At 43.1% G+C, this 18,741-nt stretch overlaps 1 protein-coding gene across 9 annotated transcripts in view; it reads right to left on the bottom strand.

Moving 5' to 3' along the window:
• The window catches only part of LOC143295338 (uncharacterized), a 135,726-nt gene that overhangs the window by 15,200 nt on the left and 101,785 nt on the right, over nucleotides 1-18,741 (bottom strand). For 8 of the 9 annotated variants that reach the window (XM_076606979.1, XM_076606983.1, XM_076606985.1 and 5 more), the window contains exons 16-17: nucleotides 12,415-16,974; nucleotides 9,230-9,289 (exon numbers count right to left, since the gene is read on the bottom strand). In XM_076606979.1, the coding sequence (XP_076463094.1) occupies nucleotides 9,230-9,289; nucleotides 12,415-16,974 (4,620 nt within the window). The remainder of the gene's footprint in view (nucleotides 1-9,229; nucleotides 9,290-12,414; nucleotides 16,975-18,741) is intronic. The other variant, XM_076606980.1, reaches the window with a different exon arrangement.

The raw sequence follows: 18,741 nt of genomic DNA, 5'->3' as shown, positions 1-18,741 counted from the left end.
CACTGCACAATGAGAACTGTGGACAGAATGTTGGAATCAATGCAGTCGAGATACAACAGCTTTACATACAACATATGATAGCAACAAGTGTGGAGAGGCTGCTGAAATCAGCGCAGCCTACGTTCAACAGCTTTAAATACAACATTTAGGTGCAACGAGCATGGAGAGGCTGTTGAAATCAGCGCAGTCTTTGTTCAACAGCTTTACATACAACATTTAGGTGCAACGAGCATGGAGAGGCTGTTGAAATCAGCGCAGTCTTTGTTCAACAGCTTTACATAAAACATTTAGGTGCAACAAGCATGGAGAGGCTGTTGAAATCAACGCAGTCTTTGTTCAACAGCTTTACATAAAACATTTAGGTGCAACGAGCATGGAGAGGCTGTTGAAATCAGCGCAGTCTTTGTTCAACAGCTTTACATACAACATTTAGGTGCAACGAGCATGGAGAGGCTGTTGAAATCAACGCAGTCTTTGTTCAACAGCTTTACATACAACATTTAGGTGCAACAAGTGTGGAGAGGCTGTTGAAATCAGCGCAGTCTTTGTTCAACAAGTCACTCAACAGCAGTGTCTGCCGAGGAAGATGAGGTGACGAAACACCAATGTCACTGAAACAGTACTCGAGTGCAATACATTTCTTGTTTATTCAAACCTGACACCAATGTGCAATACATATATATTACTTGTTTATTCTACTCTGACACTGATGTGCAGTACATTAACATTACTTGTTTATTCTACTCTGACACTGATGTGCAATACATAAACATGACTTGTTTATTCTGCTCTGACACCGATGTGCAAAACATAAACATCACTTGTTTATTCTACTTGTGACACTGATGTGCAAAACATAAACACGACTTGTTTATTTTACTCTGACACCGATGTGCAAAACATAAACATCACTTGTTTATTCTACTTGTGACACTGATGTGCAAAACATAAACACGACTTGTTTATTTTCCTCTGACACCGATGTGCAAAACATAAACATCACTTGTTTATTCTACTTGTGACACTGATGTGCAGTACATACACAGTACTTGTTTATTTTACTCTGACACTGATGTGCAATACATAGGTGGGAGCGACTGATGTTTGTTATATACAAAGCTTAGTGGCTGAGTCCTGGGGCCGATAAACCAAAGTGTTTATCTTAATCCTGAAACAAACTTAAAAGGGGGCAAAAATTGCCAAATGGAAATACAAAAATAAGTCTAATACAGAAATACCTCCACCAGGGCAATAATTCAGTCCCCCTTATTTTCCCTTCCTGACTAAAACAACAGCATGTGAACATGAAGGGCAACAATTCAATCCTTTACTTTCTGACCAAAACCAGCAACACGTCAACACAACACTCAATGCAGAACCCAAGGGTGTGACGAGTCTGTGATATTTCCTGCTGACAGTGTGCAAGCTACAAGACCAGACAACAGTGTCACCACACACTGACAACATCCAACAACCTGCCATGGTACACAACCTGAACAGTGGCACCACACAGTGACAACATCCAACAATTCACAGTGACCTGCCATGCTACAACCTGAACAGTTGCACCACACACTGACAACATCCAACAACATCAACCTGCCATGCTACAACCTGATCAGTGTCAGGAGCGTCAGTTCCAGTTTTTCCTGACGCTTCTGCGTTCGCATCCTCTGTAGATGCCGGCGATTTGTGAGCATCCTAGAAATTAATGAACATGACAGTTTACCTTTTTTTTTCTTTTCTTTTTTTTTTTATTACAATAAAATCTTTTTTTTAAAAGTATATCATCCTAAAAAAAGAAGAAGAAAAAGTCTTAAACAACAGATCACATATGTACAAAACAGTATGAAGGACATTGGGATATTTCATAGAGACTTCTGTTGATCCTAACACTTAGTGAGCTTTCCTGGGATTTATAATTACAGTTTCTTCCCTCTTAAAAACATTATTTTTCAAATGAAGATGTGATCAACATTCACAAGGATTCATAAACATTCACTGAAGCCAACCAGGTAAAAGCCCATAAACAGTATTTCAACAGTGGTTTCCATTCATGATTAACACTCAAGATTAAAAAGAATTGAAAGAACATTAACAGTTCAGGTTCTTATTAACATGGTGAAACACATCTCTCTAATGGAAAAAAAGGAAAAAAAAAGAAAATCATTTCAAGAACCTAAGACTGGCCACCCACAGAAAACTTGTTTACCAATGCTCTGATACTGTTGTAAATTCAGACAAAATGTGCATTTGTGAAAAGTAGTGTGCCAGGTAAATAAGGAAGGAATCATTCCAATGATTTGTATCATACATCATGATCTTTTTCTTTCCACAAGAAAAGTATCTCCACAGGGAACAAAGAAGAACAAAGGCAATGACTGTAAACATCACCAGAAACTGATCGCAACAACACTGAACACATTCTGCCTCGCATTATGGTTCAAACATGTATTCAAAAGCATGGACATGTCTATCAAAGCTGTGAACACACACATACATACATGCACACTCTCACTCTTTTCACATCTGCACACTCACACAGTGTCTAACATCATCCAACTGCCAACTACACTGACAAAATTGTGTCTGGGGCAGGTAACTTAACAGAAAATAATGTTACTGTTTGTGTAAGGGGCAGGTAACATAACTGAAAATAATGTTACAAATTGTGTAAGGGACAGGTAACATAACAGAAAACAATGTTATTAATTGTGTATGGGACAAGTAACATAACACAAAATGACATTACAAGTTGTGTGATGGACAGGAAACAACAGAAAATAACGTTATCTGACACAATGAAATGAAATGGTGACTCCACACAAACCAAATAGACCGAATGCAATGGACAACGTGCGCAGCTAACAAAACAAACATCAATGAAGCACCAATTCACTCACAGACACTGCTTTAAAGCCAGGTGCTAACTCAACTCAATAACGACAAATTAAAGAGGTCCCAAATCATAATCCAACTTTTTTCATGTAAGAAAATTACAACACAACTGAGAAAAGGTCCCGGATTAGCATGTGACTTTTTCGTACCAGGAAAAAAATTATGAGTTCCATGTGCACAAATATCCAATAACAGACAGCTTGTTACTTGTCACTGTAATGATTCCAGCCGGTGACAGACCAATGACCTGGGCATTTTGCAAAATGATAGAACACAAGAGATTGAAATGTTAATGCTGGGACTGTATTTCCCATGTACCTAAAATCTATGTAACATATCAGGGCAACTGGCGTGGAATATCTACCTCAAGCCTGGTTCTATGCTGCACATTTTTCTTCAGACCTTGGGAAGTTGTCGGTCTTTTAGTACAAACAGAACACTGTAGCACTGTGCGACTATGAACTTCTGTCAGTATATTTCCAGCTTCAATTTCTGTTCAATCACTGGTGGAAAAATGAAAATAGAATCACAAAGGGCAGTCATAATGGGTCATTACTATTTCTCTATAGCAAATTCTATCCAAGTTTTCAACTAGTTTAGTAGCTGTTGGTCAATATATTTTCAAGATCAGTGAAAAGCCCTTGCTTTAAATCAAGTCACCTTTTAAAACGCGAACTGGACTCTCTTTGAGACCTTCACAGATACATACACAAAGCCAATCAACATCGGGCAGAAGGACTCAAACAAGATGGTTCAAGACTTCACAAAGGCCGTCTTGAAAGCTGCTATAGAATCTATCCCAAGAGGAGCACGCAAAGACTACAAGCCCTACTGGTTGGAGGAACTCCAAAATCTGGAAGATGCTGTTACGGAAGCCAGGGACCGAGCAGAAAAGCAGCCATCACTGGAGAACAACATAGTGCTGAAGGAAGTAACTGCCAGATACAAGCTGTCCTGCGCACAAGCTGCAAGAAAAAGCTGGCAAGAGAAAACTGAAAGCCTAAATCTTGACAAGGATGGCAGCCAGCTGTGGAAACTGGCCAGAACCCTCAGCAACGAAACAACAAGTCAGACCACAATAACAATACAAGAGAATGGAAATTACCTCTCTGTAAAGAAAGCAGCAGACCACTTCATAGACGTCTATGAAAACATCAGTTTCAGTTCAGTTTCAGTAGCTCAAGGAGGCGTCACTGTGTTCGGACAAATCCGTATACGCTACACCACATCTGCCAAGCAGATGCCTGACCAGCAGCGTAACCCAACGCGCTTAGGCCTTGAGGGGAAAAAAAACCAAAAAAAAAACCATCAGCAATATGGAAGTCCCTCCTGAACATAGAGCTGCAGTGCACAGGGCCCAAGGTGAACTTCATGAGAAAGAGCCCCAAGAGGAAGTCGTGACCTCTGCTTTCACAGAGAAGAGCTGGAGGAAGCGCTGAGAGCCTCAACCTGAAGAAGTCACCTGGACCAGACGGAATCACAAATGAAATGATTCTGCATCTTGGGATGAAGAGCAAGGCAGTCCTTTTAACAATCTTCAACTCCAGCTGGAAGATAGGATCAGTCCCACAGTGCTGGAGGGAAGCAGACATGATCCCCATTCACAAAAAGGGAAAGGACAAGTCGAAGTCTGACAGCTACAGACCCATCAGCCTTACAAGCTGCTGAGGAAAGCTGATGGAGAGACTTGTCAACACTAGGCTTGTCTGGCACCTTGAGAAGTATCAGCTGCTGAGCCCTGAACAGGCAGGCTTCCGCCAACACAGATCAACAGAAGACCGGATCACATTCATCCCTCAAAGCATTGAGGACGTATTCCAAGAAAAGAAGAACACGCTTGCTGTCTGGATTGACATGGAGAAGGCGTTCGACAAAGTCTGGAAGGATGGACACAGGCTCAAACTACGGTGATGTGGTGTGTCTGGGAGGATGTACACCTGGATCAGCCAGTACCTACACAACCGCCAAGCCCGAGTCAAGATTCAGGGCCAGAAGAGCAAGAAGAAGGTGCTGAGACAGGGAGTACCACAAGGAGGAGTCCTTTCGCCAACGCTGTTCCTCATCTTCATAGATGACATCGTCAGAGAACTGCCAAGAGGGGTCAGAGGAGTGATCTACGCAGATGACCTGGTACTCTGGTGCTCTGAAGAGTACACCACTACAGCACAGGTACGCCTCCATACTGCGCTCAACAAGATCAGCAACTGGACCAAGGAATGGCTTGTCTCTGTCAACTCAAGCAAAACAACCTACACAGTCTTCAGCCTATCCAGCAAGAAGCAAGAGGCGAAACTGACACTGAACAAACAAAGGCTTGCAGAGGAACCCACACCTACCTACCTGGGAGTGACCTTTGACCGCAGGCTCACTTGGAAACAGCAGATCACCAGATGCTGTAGCAGGGCCAAGCTGAGACTGGCGATCATGAAGAAACTCGCAGGGACGGACTGGGGGGCTGATGAACGTATCCTAAAGAGACTCTATACGGGGAGAGTCCGACCTGTAGTTGAGTATGGGACATCAGCATGGGCATCAGCTGCAAAGTCTAACCTCGACCATCTCAACAAAATACAGAACCAAGCTCAGCATGTCATAACTGGCACCATGAGATCCACCCCAATCCTGAAGATGGAGGAGACCACTGGGCTACAGTCACTGGAGGACAGAAGGGACACAAAGATCCTCATCCAGGCAGCAAAATTCAAACACCTTGAAAACCATCCAATGAACAACAGAATGAGCAGACCCACCAAGAGCCGGCTGAAAAGAGGCAGCTTCATCCACCAGTCAAGACGCCTTGAAAGACAAACCCCAGTCTTGATGGAACACGAAGCAAAGCCTATCCCAGCAAATGTCGCCCACCTGTCTTGGAAGAGGCAGGTGTTCCCAATAGTCGTCACCAGCATTCCCAGAGTGGAGAAGAGAGGAACACAGTCAGACACCCAAAGGGAGGCCCTGGCCATGGAGTACATCTGCAACCAGTGCCCCCAGGAAGACTGGACCCATGTCTTTACAGATAGCTCCGCCACAGAAGCAACAGGGGATGGTGGAGCTGGAATCTTCCTCCGATACAAAGATGGAGATGAAGAAATTGCAATCCCAACAGGAAAATACTCCACCAACTTCTGAGCGGAGCAAGAAACCCTCTGTGAGGCAGCCACAACAGTCTCGCAGAACTCCACAAGAACAACAGGGCAGGTGGTGGTGTTCTCAGACGCTCTCTCCATGCTCCAAGCCCTCAAGAACTCCCGCTGCAAAGAACAGAACAATCTCACTTCAGCCCTTGTTGCCCTGAGTGCCAGAGTGGAGGAAGTGGTGATACAATGGGTACCAGCATACTGTGGCATCAGAGGCAACGAAAAAGCGGGCATTCTGGCAAAAGACAGTGCACAGAAGGAACAGGCCAACAAACTGGTGTCATACGATGAAATCAAGACAATCAACAAGGCACAGCAAGGAATAAAGTGGCACCTCCAGCACCCCAAATATAACCCAGAAGACAGATACCATTTGCTGGAACGACGGGAACAGGTCAAGATCTTCCGCCTGAGGACTGGACACAACCGCCTGCTCCACCACATGCACACAAAATTTGGCACTGGACAGAGTGGAGAGTGCCCTTGTGGTGAGGGACCAATGACAACCGACCACATCCTTCAAGACTGTAGCACGTATGCAGCATCCAGGAGGAAGTACTGGCCAACACCGACAGCAGTGGAAGCCAAACTGTACGGCACCCTGGAGGAACTGCAACGGACAGCAGCCTTCATCGAGGACACCGGGCTGCTCATCTAATGGGAGGCGAATAAGGAAGGAGGAGAAAATCAAGTCACCTTTTAACACTATTTAAATTCAGATAGAGGATTCAAAGGCAAAAAGTTTGGATTTTATTTCCATAATAATCCTTGTCCAAACTGGTACACAATTAATGTGGAACTGTGATTGACTGAGGAGGGTTGTTGTGCAGACTATTCCATCCAAATTCCTACACTTATTAACAAAGGTAACGGAACTGTACTGTGACATCAACACGTAACTGATCAGCTCCAAGCACAAAAAAACAAACACACCATCTATGTTACACTCTTAGACTTACTCACACACAAACACTCACACACACAGAACAAAAAAACAAAAACAAAAAAAACACACAGCAACTCTGTCACACTCTCTTACACAGCAACACTGGCCCACTCATACAAGGCAGGACGGCAATGTGTGTGAAAGCCTGTATGACGGCACAGAAAGCCAGTGACCAATGAACACAAAGTAACAAGAGCCTACATCACAAACAGTGACCACAAACACAAAGTAACAAGAGCCTACATCACGAACAGTGACCACAAACACAAAGTAACTAGAGCCTACATCACGAACAGTGACCACAAACACAAAGTAACTAGAGCCTAAATCATGAACAGTGACCACAAACACAAAGTAACTAGAGCCTACATCACGAACAGTGACCGAACAAAGACCACAACATGCTGAGAGGGGGGATCGGTCGGCCAACCTTCTTGCTGGGTGACTGGCCGGGGCAAAGACTAAGAATCAGAGAGGATCGCTTGCTCTTGTCTTTGCGAGGCTGAAAGGGCATCAACACATAATCAACACTCCCAGTTGCTACTCAAAATCACAGGTGTGTGCATCTGACACCTTTCTTTAAGGTTGACACAAAAATGTACAAATGATAGCAATACCTTTCTTCACAAATGTAGCAGAGCGCCTGCAACCTTGACCATGAATTACCTTTCTTCACAACTGCAGCTTTTCTGAACACATCATCTTTACCACACAGATACAATAGGCAAGCTGTGATGTCTACATCCCCCAGTTCCACACAGCACTCAAAACAAAGAAGTCAAACTCCAGCTGCCGAACAGTGCATGATTAATCAAGGCATGGATATATACCAGTACATTTTCACCGACATGTCTGACTGGCGGCAAACAGCATTTGTTTCTGCACTGAACTGATAAAACAAAATCAGGCCACAGCAAAGGGATAGTAGAGAGAGATTGAGAAGGTGATGGGGGTATTGGGGGCGGGAGGGGAGGAGGGAGCATGGCTATGAAAAACCCTGGAAACATTTCACCAATCTAATCGCAGTCAAGGGCTGTGGGAATGCTGTAGAAATCTGAACACAGGACTGTGAACAGCACAGCAAAGGAACAGTTCAGAAAAAAAAGCGACAGACTGTGGCATGGTGAAGCACTGGGCAAGAACATTGCAGGAGCAATACAGGGCTGAGGAAATGTTGCAGAGATGATGAGGGGCTGTGGGAACAGGACAGGGACTGGAGGTCTGGAACTGGAGGGAATATGACAGGGGAATACTGGAGGGATGGACTGATGGAATCACACAGGCATGAAGTACTGAATGAGGAACTGAGAAGGAGGAATGGTAAAGGAAGTGTTGCAGGGAAAAGAAAAGAGGGTGAATTTGTTATGCACAATATGACTTGTTTTCACTAAGAATTCATAAACAAATTATAGCAAAGTCTTGTGTGCATACTGCAACAGGCTTAACGAAGACAAGAAACCAAACTGGTACCTGTTGTAGCACCTGATAAAGAATCTCTTCAAAATATGCCAACAGAAATGCTCTCTACCATACTTGAAACAAACATCAAGATTTACCATGATCAGCAACAGTTTACACTGACAGTAAGGAGAACCAATATATACTATGCTTACTCCTGACAAATCATCTAGAGTCAACCATAACAGTGGGGGAAAAAAGACACTAAAAAGATGAAAGAATAAAAGAGTGAACTTCATTTTCCCTAAATCAGATGCATGATTCAACAGCAAGTGGTCTAATCTGCAACAAGCAAACACACACACACACACACATAAACTGAAGGAAACAAAACATTCTCATACAGAGAAGACGCAATGTTAGAGGCAGTGAAAAGACTAGCCTGAAAGAAAAGTAAGAGGTAAGGCATTATACTGAAAGTATCAGAAAACTATATCAGAAAATGAAAATTTCATATCAGAAACACATGGCTTTGAACTGAAGGTAGTAAAAACTCTACATGAAAACTCTACATCAGAAAATGGATGGAAGTTTGAGATCAGAGATACATGGCCTTGAAGTAACTGGACTGAAGGTAATGAAAACTCTACATCAGAAAAGAGAAGTTTCAAGTTGGCCAAGCTCTACAGTACACTGGCAGCAGACATAGGAAGAGAGAGAGAGGATGCGAACAGAGGAAGAGAGAGAGAGGATGCACACAGCACAAGAGGAGGACAGGAGGGCAGAGCATGAAGCAGAGGAGGAGGGAGGGAGGGGGTTCAGGGTGTGACAGCCCTGTGTCTGTGTGCACCTGTTGCGTCCAGCCCCCATCAGTAGCATCACCATCACCCATACTGCCCATCCTCCACTCCTGACCAACAGCCAAACAACCACTGTCACTCACTGACCAATGTCATATGACACTCACTGGCCAATGTCATCATTCATTGACCAATGACATCACACAAACAAGCCATTTCTACATCCTGGTATAATGACAACAGGTTTTAAAAACAAAATCCTGTAAGTCATATTGGAATAATGCTAGTTAAACAAATGACTTTACCAGCAACAGAAATCTTGTCTGAAAAACCTGAAAGTCATATTGGAATAATGCTAGTTACACTAATGACTTTACTAGCAACAGAATTCTGATCTGAGGAACATTAAGTCATACTGGATTGATGCTAATTTTCACATATGATATTACCAGCAAAAAAAAAAAAATCTGACCTGAAAAAACCTGCACGTCATATTGGAACAATGACAGAAATCTGATCACCTGCTCATTCTACGCACTGTGTCACTGTATTTTGTGAAGATAGTTTACTGTCATCTAAGGAACAGAGTCATCACTGGACAAAATCTTGCAAATCAATACAGACATTTCAGTATCAAGGTTTCCATTACCTGGCTGACCAACTGTCAGCAACAACAACCCAAAAAAAGCTGCTTACACAGCAATACAACATTTCACTATTACAAAACATTCTTTATAAAAAACAAAAAACAGATGACAATAAAATGACGTGAAGTGTGTCGACATCCTAAATTCAAAGAGCAGTCCAAATAACAAAGCATCAGTCAAAAATTAAACTACTGTCATGATACATATATGTTAATATTCTGTATTTCATGAAGGGAAAAAAATTCAGTCAGGCTTTACCAAGAACAGACCTATTAAAAAAAAAAAATTTTTTAAAAAAGACTGTTTGACTATTTTAATCTGTGGTCTTATCTAAAGCAAAAATATCAACTGATATACACTTCAGAAGAAACGAAGCAAACAGAACTTGCCAAAAGCTCTGTAAAACAAAATGCAAATACTCATACAACGTTTCTTTTTTTTTTTTTAAATGATCATGCTGCCACAAAAACCGCACCTACTACAGTGCTAGAACTATACAGAAGTAATGTCAGAGATTAAGCATCATTTATACTGTCTGCATTTACAGCGTTCTGCTCTGTGAGAGAACATTCCAAACTGTAATTCACACAAACATATGCAAGCGTGTGCACATGCACTGCTTTAAAAAAAGAATTTCTTCCAAGAACATTTTCCTGGGCAAGGTATTCAGATCAAAATGTAAATGCTTGTGTCCATCATTCCGTCTCCACAAGATCCAACCAGCAGGAAGGACTGGTCCAAGCTTGCAGACTCGCTTAAAGCAACAAGGAACCAAGCACATGACAGCTGTCTGTCAGAACCAACGTTGAAGAAGAGTACTTCCAGGCTGTGTGACCCACACCCATCAAAAACCTGCTGCACCCACTGACGTCTTGGTCATAACATTGTGAACATTTATCCAAGTACATACATATTCCTGGCTGAAAATATCTGTTCAACATTCACGCATGCATGCTTTGAAAAACAAAAGAAAGAAAGAAACAAAAAACAACTAAAAGGCTAGTCTTGGTGACTCATGCATGAAATGCACTCACTACAAGCTGACATTTTCATCAGCCAAGCCATCTTGTCACAAGGAACAATGCTAAGTTCCATCAGCACAGCAGAGCTCTCTTGGACGTTACGTCAACAGCTGCAGGTGAACAGCAGTGTGACCTCCCCTCTTATCATAGTTCTCTTCCTTCCCAAACCAGACAGCTGATAGCACTCCATTCTTTCACACCAGCTGCTCTGTTTTAAGGCTGTTCTTAACTGGGCAAAAGCTGCCATACAAATCTCTTTTATTGAAAAAAAAAATCACAGTTTTTGTTTAAAGATTTTGAAGATGGGTTGCTGTGTGCTTTTTCCAGCATTTGTGGTTGCTGGAGGAGGGGGGTGGCTCACTAAGCCTGTACTAATAAAACATACTGAAGTCAACACACACACACACAAACATACACCATATGGAGAGATAAACCAAAACACCATGATTACACTTTTTCCACTCTGTTTACACACACACGTCAAACAAATGTGGGCTGAAGGAAACTGATAAATGCTGCACAGCTGATACTACATAAGAAATTATATTCACTGTAAAAAGGGGGGAAAAGGCGTATTTTTCAAAAGAAGCCAGCAAGCAACTTTCCTAACATATACCCAGGCTAACTTGAACTGTAATCTGTCATGTTTTTATGATAAATTCATGTGGTACTGCACACAGGATACAACAGATGCTCTGTACTACTACAAAAATGAGCTATCATCAAAAAAAGATTTCTACCAAATGGAGCATGCTTAACAACAAATTATTTACCAAAAAAGTACCTGTTTTCCAAAACCAGATCATGTACTGTTTAACTTTAAGTGTCATGTCATGTCACACTAAAACTGGTACAAGCCTCTCCATAAACATGCTTTCAGATAACAAGGTAAGTTTTGCAGTGCATGTCCACCCAACTCATTTTGTGTGAAACTTGTAGCAAATCTGTGCACTTTCAGATTCCTTTCCTCAGTGCTCAGTTTCAGCGTACAATCTCTTTGCAAGTGTTTCATTATCAAGTACAGTCTGCAGATACAGGAATATTACCCAAAAAATCAGGGTGAGATACACCCATGTCTGGTTTATCTGGTGCTGACAGCATGTAAACAGAACAGAAAACTTCTATAACAGAAAGTACTACTAATAAAATAAAAACATGCATGACCTAGACTGACAGAAAAGCGAAAACAAAACATCTACTCAGTCCATGCTGAGGTGTGACAGAAAATACACTGCCCTACAACCACACTTTTCCTTCACAACTGATTTGAGGGGTAAGTCAGAAGACATACTGCCACAAACCACTACAACATCCAACAGAGCAGATGTGATGGATCTACTACAGTCTGCAACTACTTATGATGCTGATTCCGCAGACCAAAAAGACTAAATTCCCCAGTGACTAACTCAATCATGGAAGAGGAAAGAACAATAAAGTCAGACAGCCAAACCACTGAAGTTGATAGTGAAATGAAAAGATAGCGCATCCTGGTCTTGCAGATGGAAGCTGACTACAGGCAGCGTTCACAAGCAGCCGGAAAGGAAGCAGAGCCAAAGAGGTCAGCACCTGTTCCCTGCTGCTGTGGTCACCCCAGGAACCACTTTCCTTGGACTTGGAGTCCCACGGCTTCTTGAACATGCCGAAGAGACTGCCCTTCTTGTCGTGCTTGTTGCCGTCCCTGTCTCTGTCCTTCTTGTATTTGTGCTTGTCGTCCTTGCTGTGTCTGTCTGTGTCAGCTTTCCTTTTCTTCTCTCTGTCCTTTCTGTCTTTGCCGGGCTTTTTGGTGTCTTTGTCGCTGTCATCTGAGCTGTGAGTGTCGCCGTCCTTCTCTTTCCTCTTGTCTTTGTCCATGTGAGCCTGGCCATATCTTTCCACAACGCCGCCATCCTTCTCTTTCCTATCTTTGCCTTTGTAAGCCTTGCCATGTTTGCCAGCATCCTTGTCTTTCTGTTTCTTATCTTTATCCTGAAAATCCTTGCTCAGTCTGTCAGCATCCAGGTCTTTTCTTTCATCCCTTTCACTGTCATCTGTGCTATGTACATCAGCATCTTTGTCTTTTCTCTTATCTTTGTCCTTAAAACCCTTGACATGTTTGTCCACATCACTGCCGTCTTTTCTCTTCTCTTTCCCCTGATCATCCTTACCATGTTTGTCAGCATCCTTGTCCTGATCATCCTTGCTGAGTCGATCAGCATCAGTGCCACTCGTTCTCCTGTCTTTGCCTTTCCACTTGCCAGCATCCTTGTCTTTTCCTTTATCTCTGTCGCTGCTGTCCATGCTGTGTGTGTCAGCGTCCCTGGCTTTTCTCTTCTTCTCTCTGTCCTTGCCACATCTGTCAGCATCCTGATCTTTCCCCTCATCTTCATCGTTGCCATCCATGCCATGTGCATCAGCATCCTGGCCTTTTCTCATCTTGTCTCTGTCATGCTTGCCTAATTTAAACCCTTCAGCTTTACCCTTTTTATCCTTGCCGTGTTTCTCGCTGTCTTTGCCTGTCCCCTTGCCATCTACGTCAGCAACCCTGTTTTTGTCCTCATCTTCATCACTGTCATCTTTGCCATGTTTGCCAGCATCCTTGCTTTTTCCTTTCTTTTCTTTGTCACCCTTGCCAAACTTAAAAATGCCTTTGGCTTTGTCTTTGTCCTTTTTATCCTTGCCATGTTTCTTGCCGTCTCTGTCCATTCCAATGTCTTCAGCAGCCTTGCCCAGCTTGTCAGTATCCCTGTCTTTTCCTTCATCTCTTTCAGTGTCATCACTGCTGTGTGTGCCACTGTCACTACCTTTGCCTTTACTCTTATTTTTGCCGTCATCATCCTTGCCCAGTCTGTCAGCATCCTTGCCATTTTTCTGGTCTTTATGCTTGCAAGCAGCCTTGGTTTTTCCGATTTTATCTTTGTTGCCTTTGCCATACTCACCAGCACCTTTAGCTTTCTTTTTGCCCTTCTTATCTTTGCTGTCTTTGTCCATTCCAGTATGTCTATCACTCTGATCAAGTGCATCAGCACCCCTGTTTCTTTCTGTGTCGCTGTCAGCACTGCTGTGTGTATATGGAGCCCTGCTTTTGCCTTTCCTCTCTTTGTCAGTCTTGCCAAACTTGAAACAGCCTTGGTCTTTGTCCTTCTTATCCTTGCCCTGTTTCTCACCATCTCTGCCTCTTGTCTTGCCAAGCTTGTCAGCGTCCCTGTCTCCTTCCTCATCAGATTCACTGTCAGCCGTACTGCGTGTGTCAGCATCTTTGTCTTTTCTTTTAACCTCGCTCTTGTCATCCTCGCCATGTTGGTCAGTATCCTTGCCTTTGCCTTTCTTCTCTTTGTCACCCTTGCTGAACTTCAAACCACTCTTGACTTTGTCCTCCTTGTCCTTGCTGTGTTTCTCATCGTCTTTGCCTTTTGCCTTGCCAAGCTTGTCAGTATCACAATCGTTTCCCTCATTTGTGGCATCCCTTTCATCATCGCATATGTTATCTCTGTCCAAGTCATCCCTGCCTTTGCCTTTCTTCCCTTTTTCACCCTTGCCAAGCTTAAAACCACCTTTGTCTTTCTCTTTTCTGTCCTTGTCATGTTTCTTGCCATCTTTGCCTTTTTCAGTGTCTTCACCCTCCCTGCCCAATTTGTCAGCCCTCCTGTCTTCTCCCTCTTCTGCATCACTGCCATGAGATCTGTATGTGTCAGCATCTTTTGCCTGATCTCTGCCCCTCCCATACTTAGCTGCACCTTTCGCTCTGTCTTTGTCCTTCACTTCCTTGCCGTGCTTCTCACCATCTCTGTCTCTTGTTGCCTTGCCAAGCTTGTCAGCGTCCCTGTCTCTTTCCTTATCAGAGTCACTACCATCTGAGCTGTGTGTGTCAACGTCTTTGTCTTTTCTCTTCACTGTGGTCTTGTCATCCTTGCCATGCTTGTCAGCGTCCTTGCCTTTCCCTTTCTTCTCTTCGTCACCCTTGCCAAACTTTAAAACATGTCTACCTTTCTCTTTGCCTACCTTATCCTTGCTGCGTTTCTTGCCATCTCTGTCCATTCCAGTATGTCTATCACTCTGATCAAGTGCATCAGCATCCCTGTTTCTTGGCTCTACTGCGTCGCTGTCAGCACTGCTGTGTGTATCTGTAGCCCTGCTTTTGCCTTTCCTCTCTTTGTCAGTCTTGCCAAACTTGAAACAGCCTTGGTCTTTGTCCTTCTTATCCTTGCCCTGTTTCTCACCATCTCTGCCTCTTGCCTTGCCAAGCTTGTCAGCGTCCCTGTCTCCTTCCTCATCAGATTCACTGTCAGCCGTACTGTGTGTGTCAGCATCTTTGTCTTTTCTTTTAACTTTGCTCTTGTCATCCTTGTCAAGTTGGTCAGCATCCTTGCCTTTGCCTTTCTTCTCTTTGTCACCCTTGCCGAACTTCAAACCACTCTTGGCTTTGCCCTTTTTATCCCTGCCACGTTCCCCATCTCTGTCTTTAGCCTTACCAAGCTTGTCAGCTTCACGATCTTTTCCCTCATCTGTGCCATCGCTTTCTTCATCCTTTCCAATACCTCTGTCCTTATCATCCTTGCTTTTACTTTTCTTGTCTTTGTCACCCTTGCCAAATTTAAAACCACCTTTAACTTTGCCTTTGTCCTTCCTATCCTTACCATGTTTCTTGCCATCTTTGTCCATTCCAAGTTCCCTATCATCCTTGCCAAACCTGTCAGCTCCCCGGTCTACTACCTCATCTGTGTCGCTCTCATCAGAGCTGTTTGTGCCACTATCATCATCCTCATTTCTCACGTCTTTGTCATTGTCATCCTTGCCAACATCTTTGACTTTACCTCTTTTATCTTTGTTACCCTTGCCAAACTTAAAACCACCCTTAGCTTTGACTTTGTCCTTATCCTTGCCGTGTTTCTTGCCGTCTTCACCCTTTGCCTTGCCAAGCTTGTCAGCGTCCTTGTCTTGTCCCTCATCTGCATCACTGTCATCGGAGCTAAGAGTTCCATCTTCTTCAGCGTTTCTCTGATCTCTGTCCAAGTCTTCCTTGCCTTTTCCTGTCTTTTCTTTGTCACCCTTGCTCAGCTTCAAAACACCTTTTGCTTTGTCCTTTTTGTCTTTGCTTTGTTTCTCACCCTTGCCAAGCTTGTTAGCATCTTTATCTTTTCCCTCGTCTGTATCACTGTCATCATCCTTGTCTTTTCTCTTGTCTCTGCCTTCAGCATCCTTGCCATCTTCACCAGTATCCTTGTTTTTGCCCCTTTTCTCTTTGCCACCCTTGCCAAACCGAAAACCAGTTTTGACTTTGTTGTTTTTATCCTTGCTGTGTTTATTACCGTCTTTGCCTTTTGCCTTGGCCAACTTGTTGTCAGCATCCCTGTCTGTTCCATCTTCCTCACTGTCATCAGAGCTGTGCATGTCGGCACCCTTGTTCTTTCTCTTGTCTGCCTTTCCAGATCTGCCAGCATCCTTGCCATTTCTGGTCCTGTCTCCGTCAGTCTTGCCCAACTTAACCCCTTTAGCTTTGTCCTTTCTACCCCTGCCCGGTTTCTCAGCGTCTGAGCCTTTGTTCCCTGTGGTGTCTCTGTCAGAGTCTTTGTGGTGAGCTTTCCTGCGGGGGCCTTCCTCCAAATGTCCAGTCCCCACCAGGACTCCCGCTGGCTTCCAGAATTCCTTGTTCTCTCCGGACTCCAACTGCCTGGTGCTGTCCTCTCCTTCTCTCCATGGGGTCCTCTCTCCGTCCTCCCCGGTTCCCAGAGCACGTCTGTCCCTGTCACCTGCTCTTCCCAACCCTTGTCGCTTCCGGTTCTTCTCTCTCTGGGGGCTGGAGCCGCCCTTCTGTCTTCCAGCCTTTCCCCGACGCCTGTTGTCTCCTGCATGCCCCTCTCTACTGTCTCCTGTGGAGAGATCTCCATCTCCGACATCCTTGTCTCCGGAGCTGGAGGAATACTGAGATTCATCTTCATCTTCTCCGCTGTCTTTTCCACCACTCCAGCAAATAGTTTTCCAGTCTTTCTCATGGTGGCGGTCTTTGCCTTTCCCTTGCCTGCCTTGTGGGGATGCTGCAGACTGCCTGCCCCTTCTGTGCACGTCACGTCCACCTGTACCTCCTGTCCTTCGTTTGTCCCCACCTGGTCTTCCATCCCGGCCAGAACCCCCAGGGGCTTTAACTCCTTTCTACAAAGTTGAAATAAGTCAGTGGCACCATCACAATCCTGTGATAGCTTGCTTTTTTAATTTTCATTTTCTATATGTTCAGCAAATTAACATGAAATTCTTTCAACGAAATGATGCAACAACAATAAATAAATAAATAAATAAAACAAAGCAACCCAACACTAAGCTAAACAATCTATTCTTAATTGTTTATAACATTACATAATGAAAGCTATAAGTATCATGAAAGACAACTGAAGGTGTTATTGATTTGAAAACAAAGAAAGAAAAGGGTCATTTAAAAGGAAACATTTTTTGGTGTGCTATTCATATTTACATGTCTGTAAAAAAACAAGTTTTGCTACTGCTGAATATAATAAGTCTATGGGTAATGCCGGTTTTGCTCTGTGTGTGTGTGTGTGTGTGTGTGTGTGTGTCTGCGCGTGTGTCTGTGTGAGTGCCTGTATATATGTCCGTGTGTGTGATAGTGTCACTGTGTGCAAGTATCTGTGCATGTGACTCTGTGTATGTGTGTGTGTGTGCATGTGTACTGTTAGTGTTACTGTTGTTTACAACCAAGCAGACCATACAGAGCCATATCTGGGCTGAAAAAATTCAGGTCAAACACCATAAAAAAAACAATAAAAAAAAAAAATAAAAAAATAAAAATAACATTTTGTAAAATGTACAGTCTTTAAAAAAGCACACACACAAAAATTCTGGGGGGTGGGGGGGGAGGAAAAAGAAAAGAGGAAGAGAATGGTTGTATCAAGAGGAGTCATGCTCCTGACACCCCCCCCCCCCCCCCCCCACCAGAGCAGGTCTCTGGCACTGCTGGCCCGTCACTCCATTTCCTGATTCAGGCTTTAAATATACATAAATATATTCATACATACAACACAATCATCACTGCTATACATAAAGAAAAATTAATCATAAAAACAAGTATACAGAGGGGGTGATAGTGTGTGCATATTTGTGTGGACTTTCAGTGTTCTGTTATGTCAACACAGGGTGTCTCATAATTGTTTGTTTTTGTTTGATTGGTTTTGTTGTTGTTTCTTAGATACTGATGTGCAACAATTCTCTGTCTCAACTTACATGTGTGCGCATGCATATATGTTTCTGGCATGGTTTAGTTTATCAACAGTCAATGTGGATTTTTATTTGATTGTGTTTTAAATCTCTTTTATATGGTGTGCCTGATCAAATTATCTTTGTATTTCTAACGAGTCTGTGATTGCAAAAAATAATTTCCATGAGGATTAATAATTATTCATTTGATCAAGAAAATTATAACTGCCTAAGAGTCGCAAAACCATGGACCTCAAAATGAAAAAAGTTTATAAGAAAAAAACTGAAATGAAAAAGACATAAAGATGGGGAGACGGGTGAAAGAAAAGAAATCTTCCCTCTCTGGTTGGCAGATGAATTCAGCTTCTCACTGGATGAATCTTGCACAACTGAACATCACAAGTTTATCATTCTAGACAGCACTATAAACACTGGAGAAAAACTACTATACAACATAAAAAGAAGAAACAAAGAAACTGTATCAGTTTTCCAACAGACTCCTACAACAAGATACATCAGTGAAACACTGATCAACCACCGTGACGTGAAAAAGGTTCAGACCTCCTCTCAGCGGATCAACCCAGCCAATGGGCCAAACAGCTAAAAGATGGACGCGAGTCAATACATGGAAAACGACAACACATTTCCATGCTGTAGGGTATGGAAAGAAGCCAACAGAATCAGTGAGATACAATTCAGATACATATGAAGTCT

This window comes from Babylonia areolata, chromosome 20 (assembly GCF_041734735.1).
Source record: "Babylonia areolata isolate BAREFJ2019XMU chromosome 20, ASM4173473v1, whole genome shotgun sequence".
NCBI lineage: Eukaryota > Metazoa > Mollusca > Gastropoda > Neogastropoda > Buccinidae > Babylonia > Babylonia areolata.
This window is presented reverse-complemented; position numbering and strand designations above follow the sequence as displayed.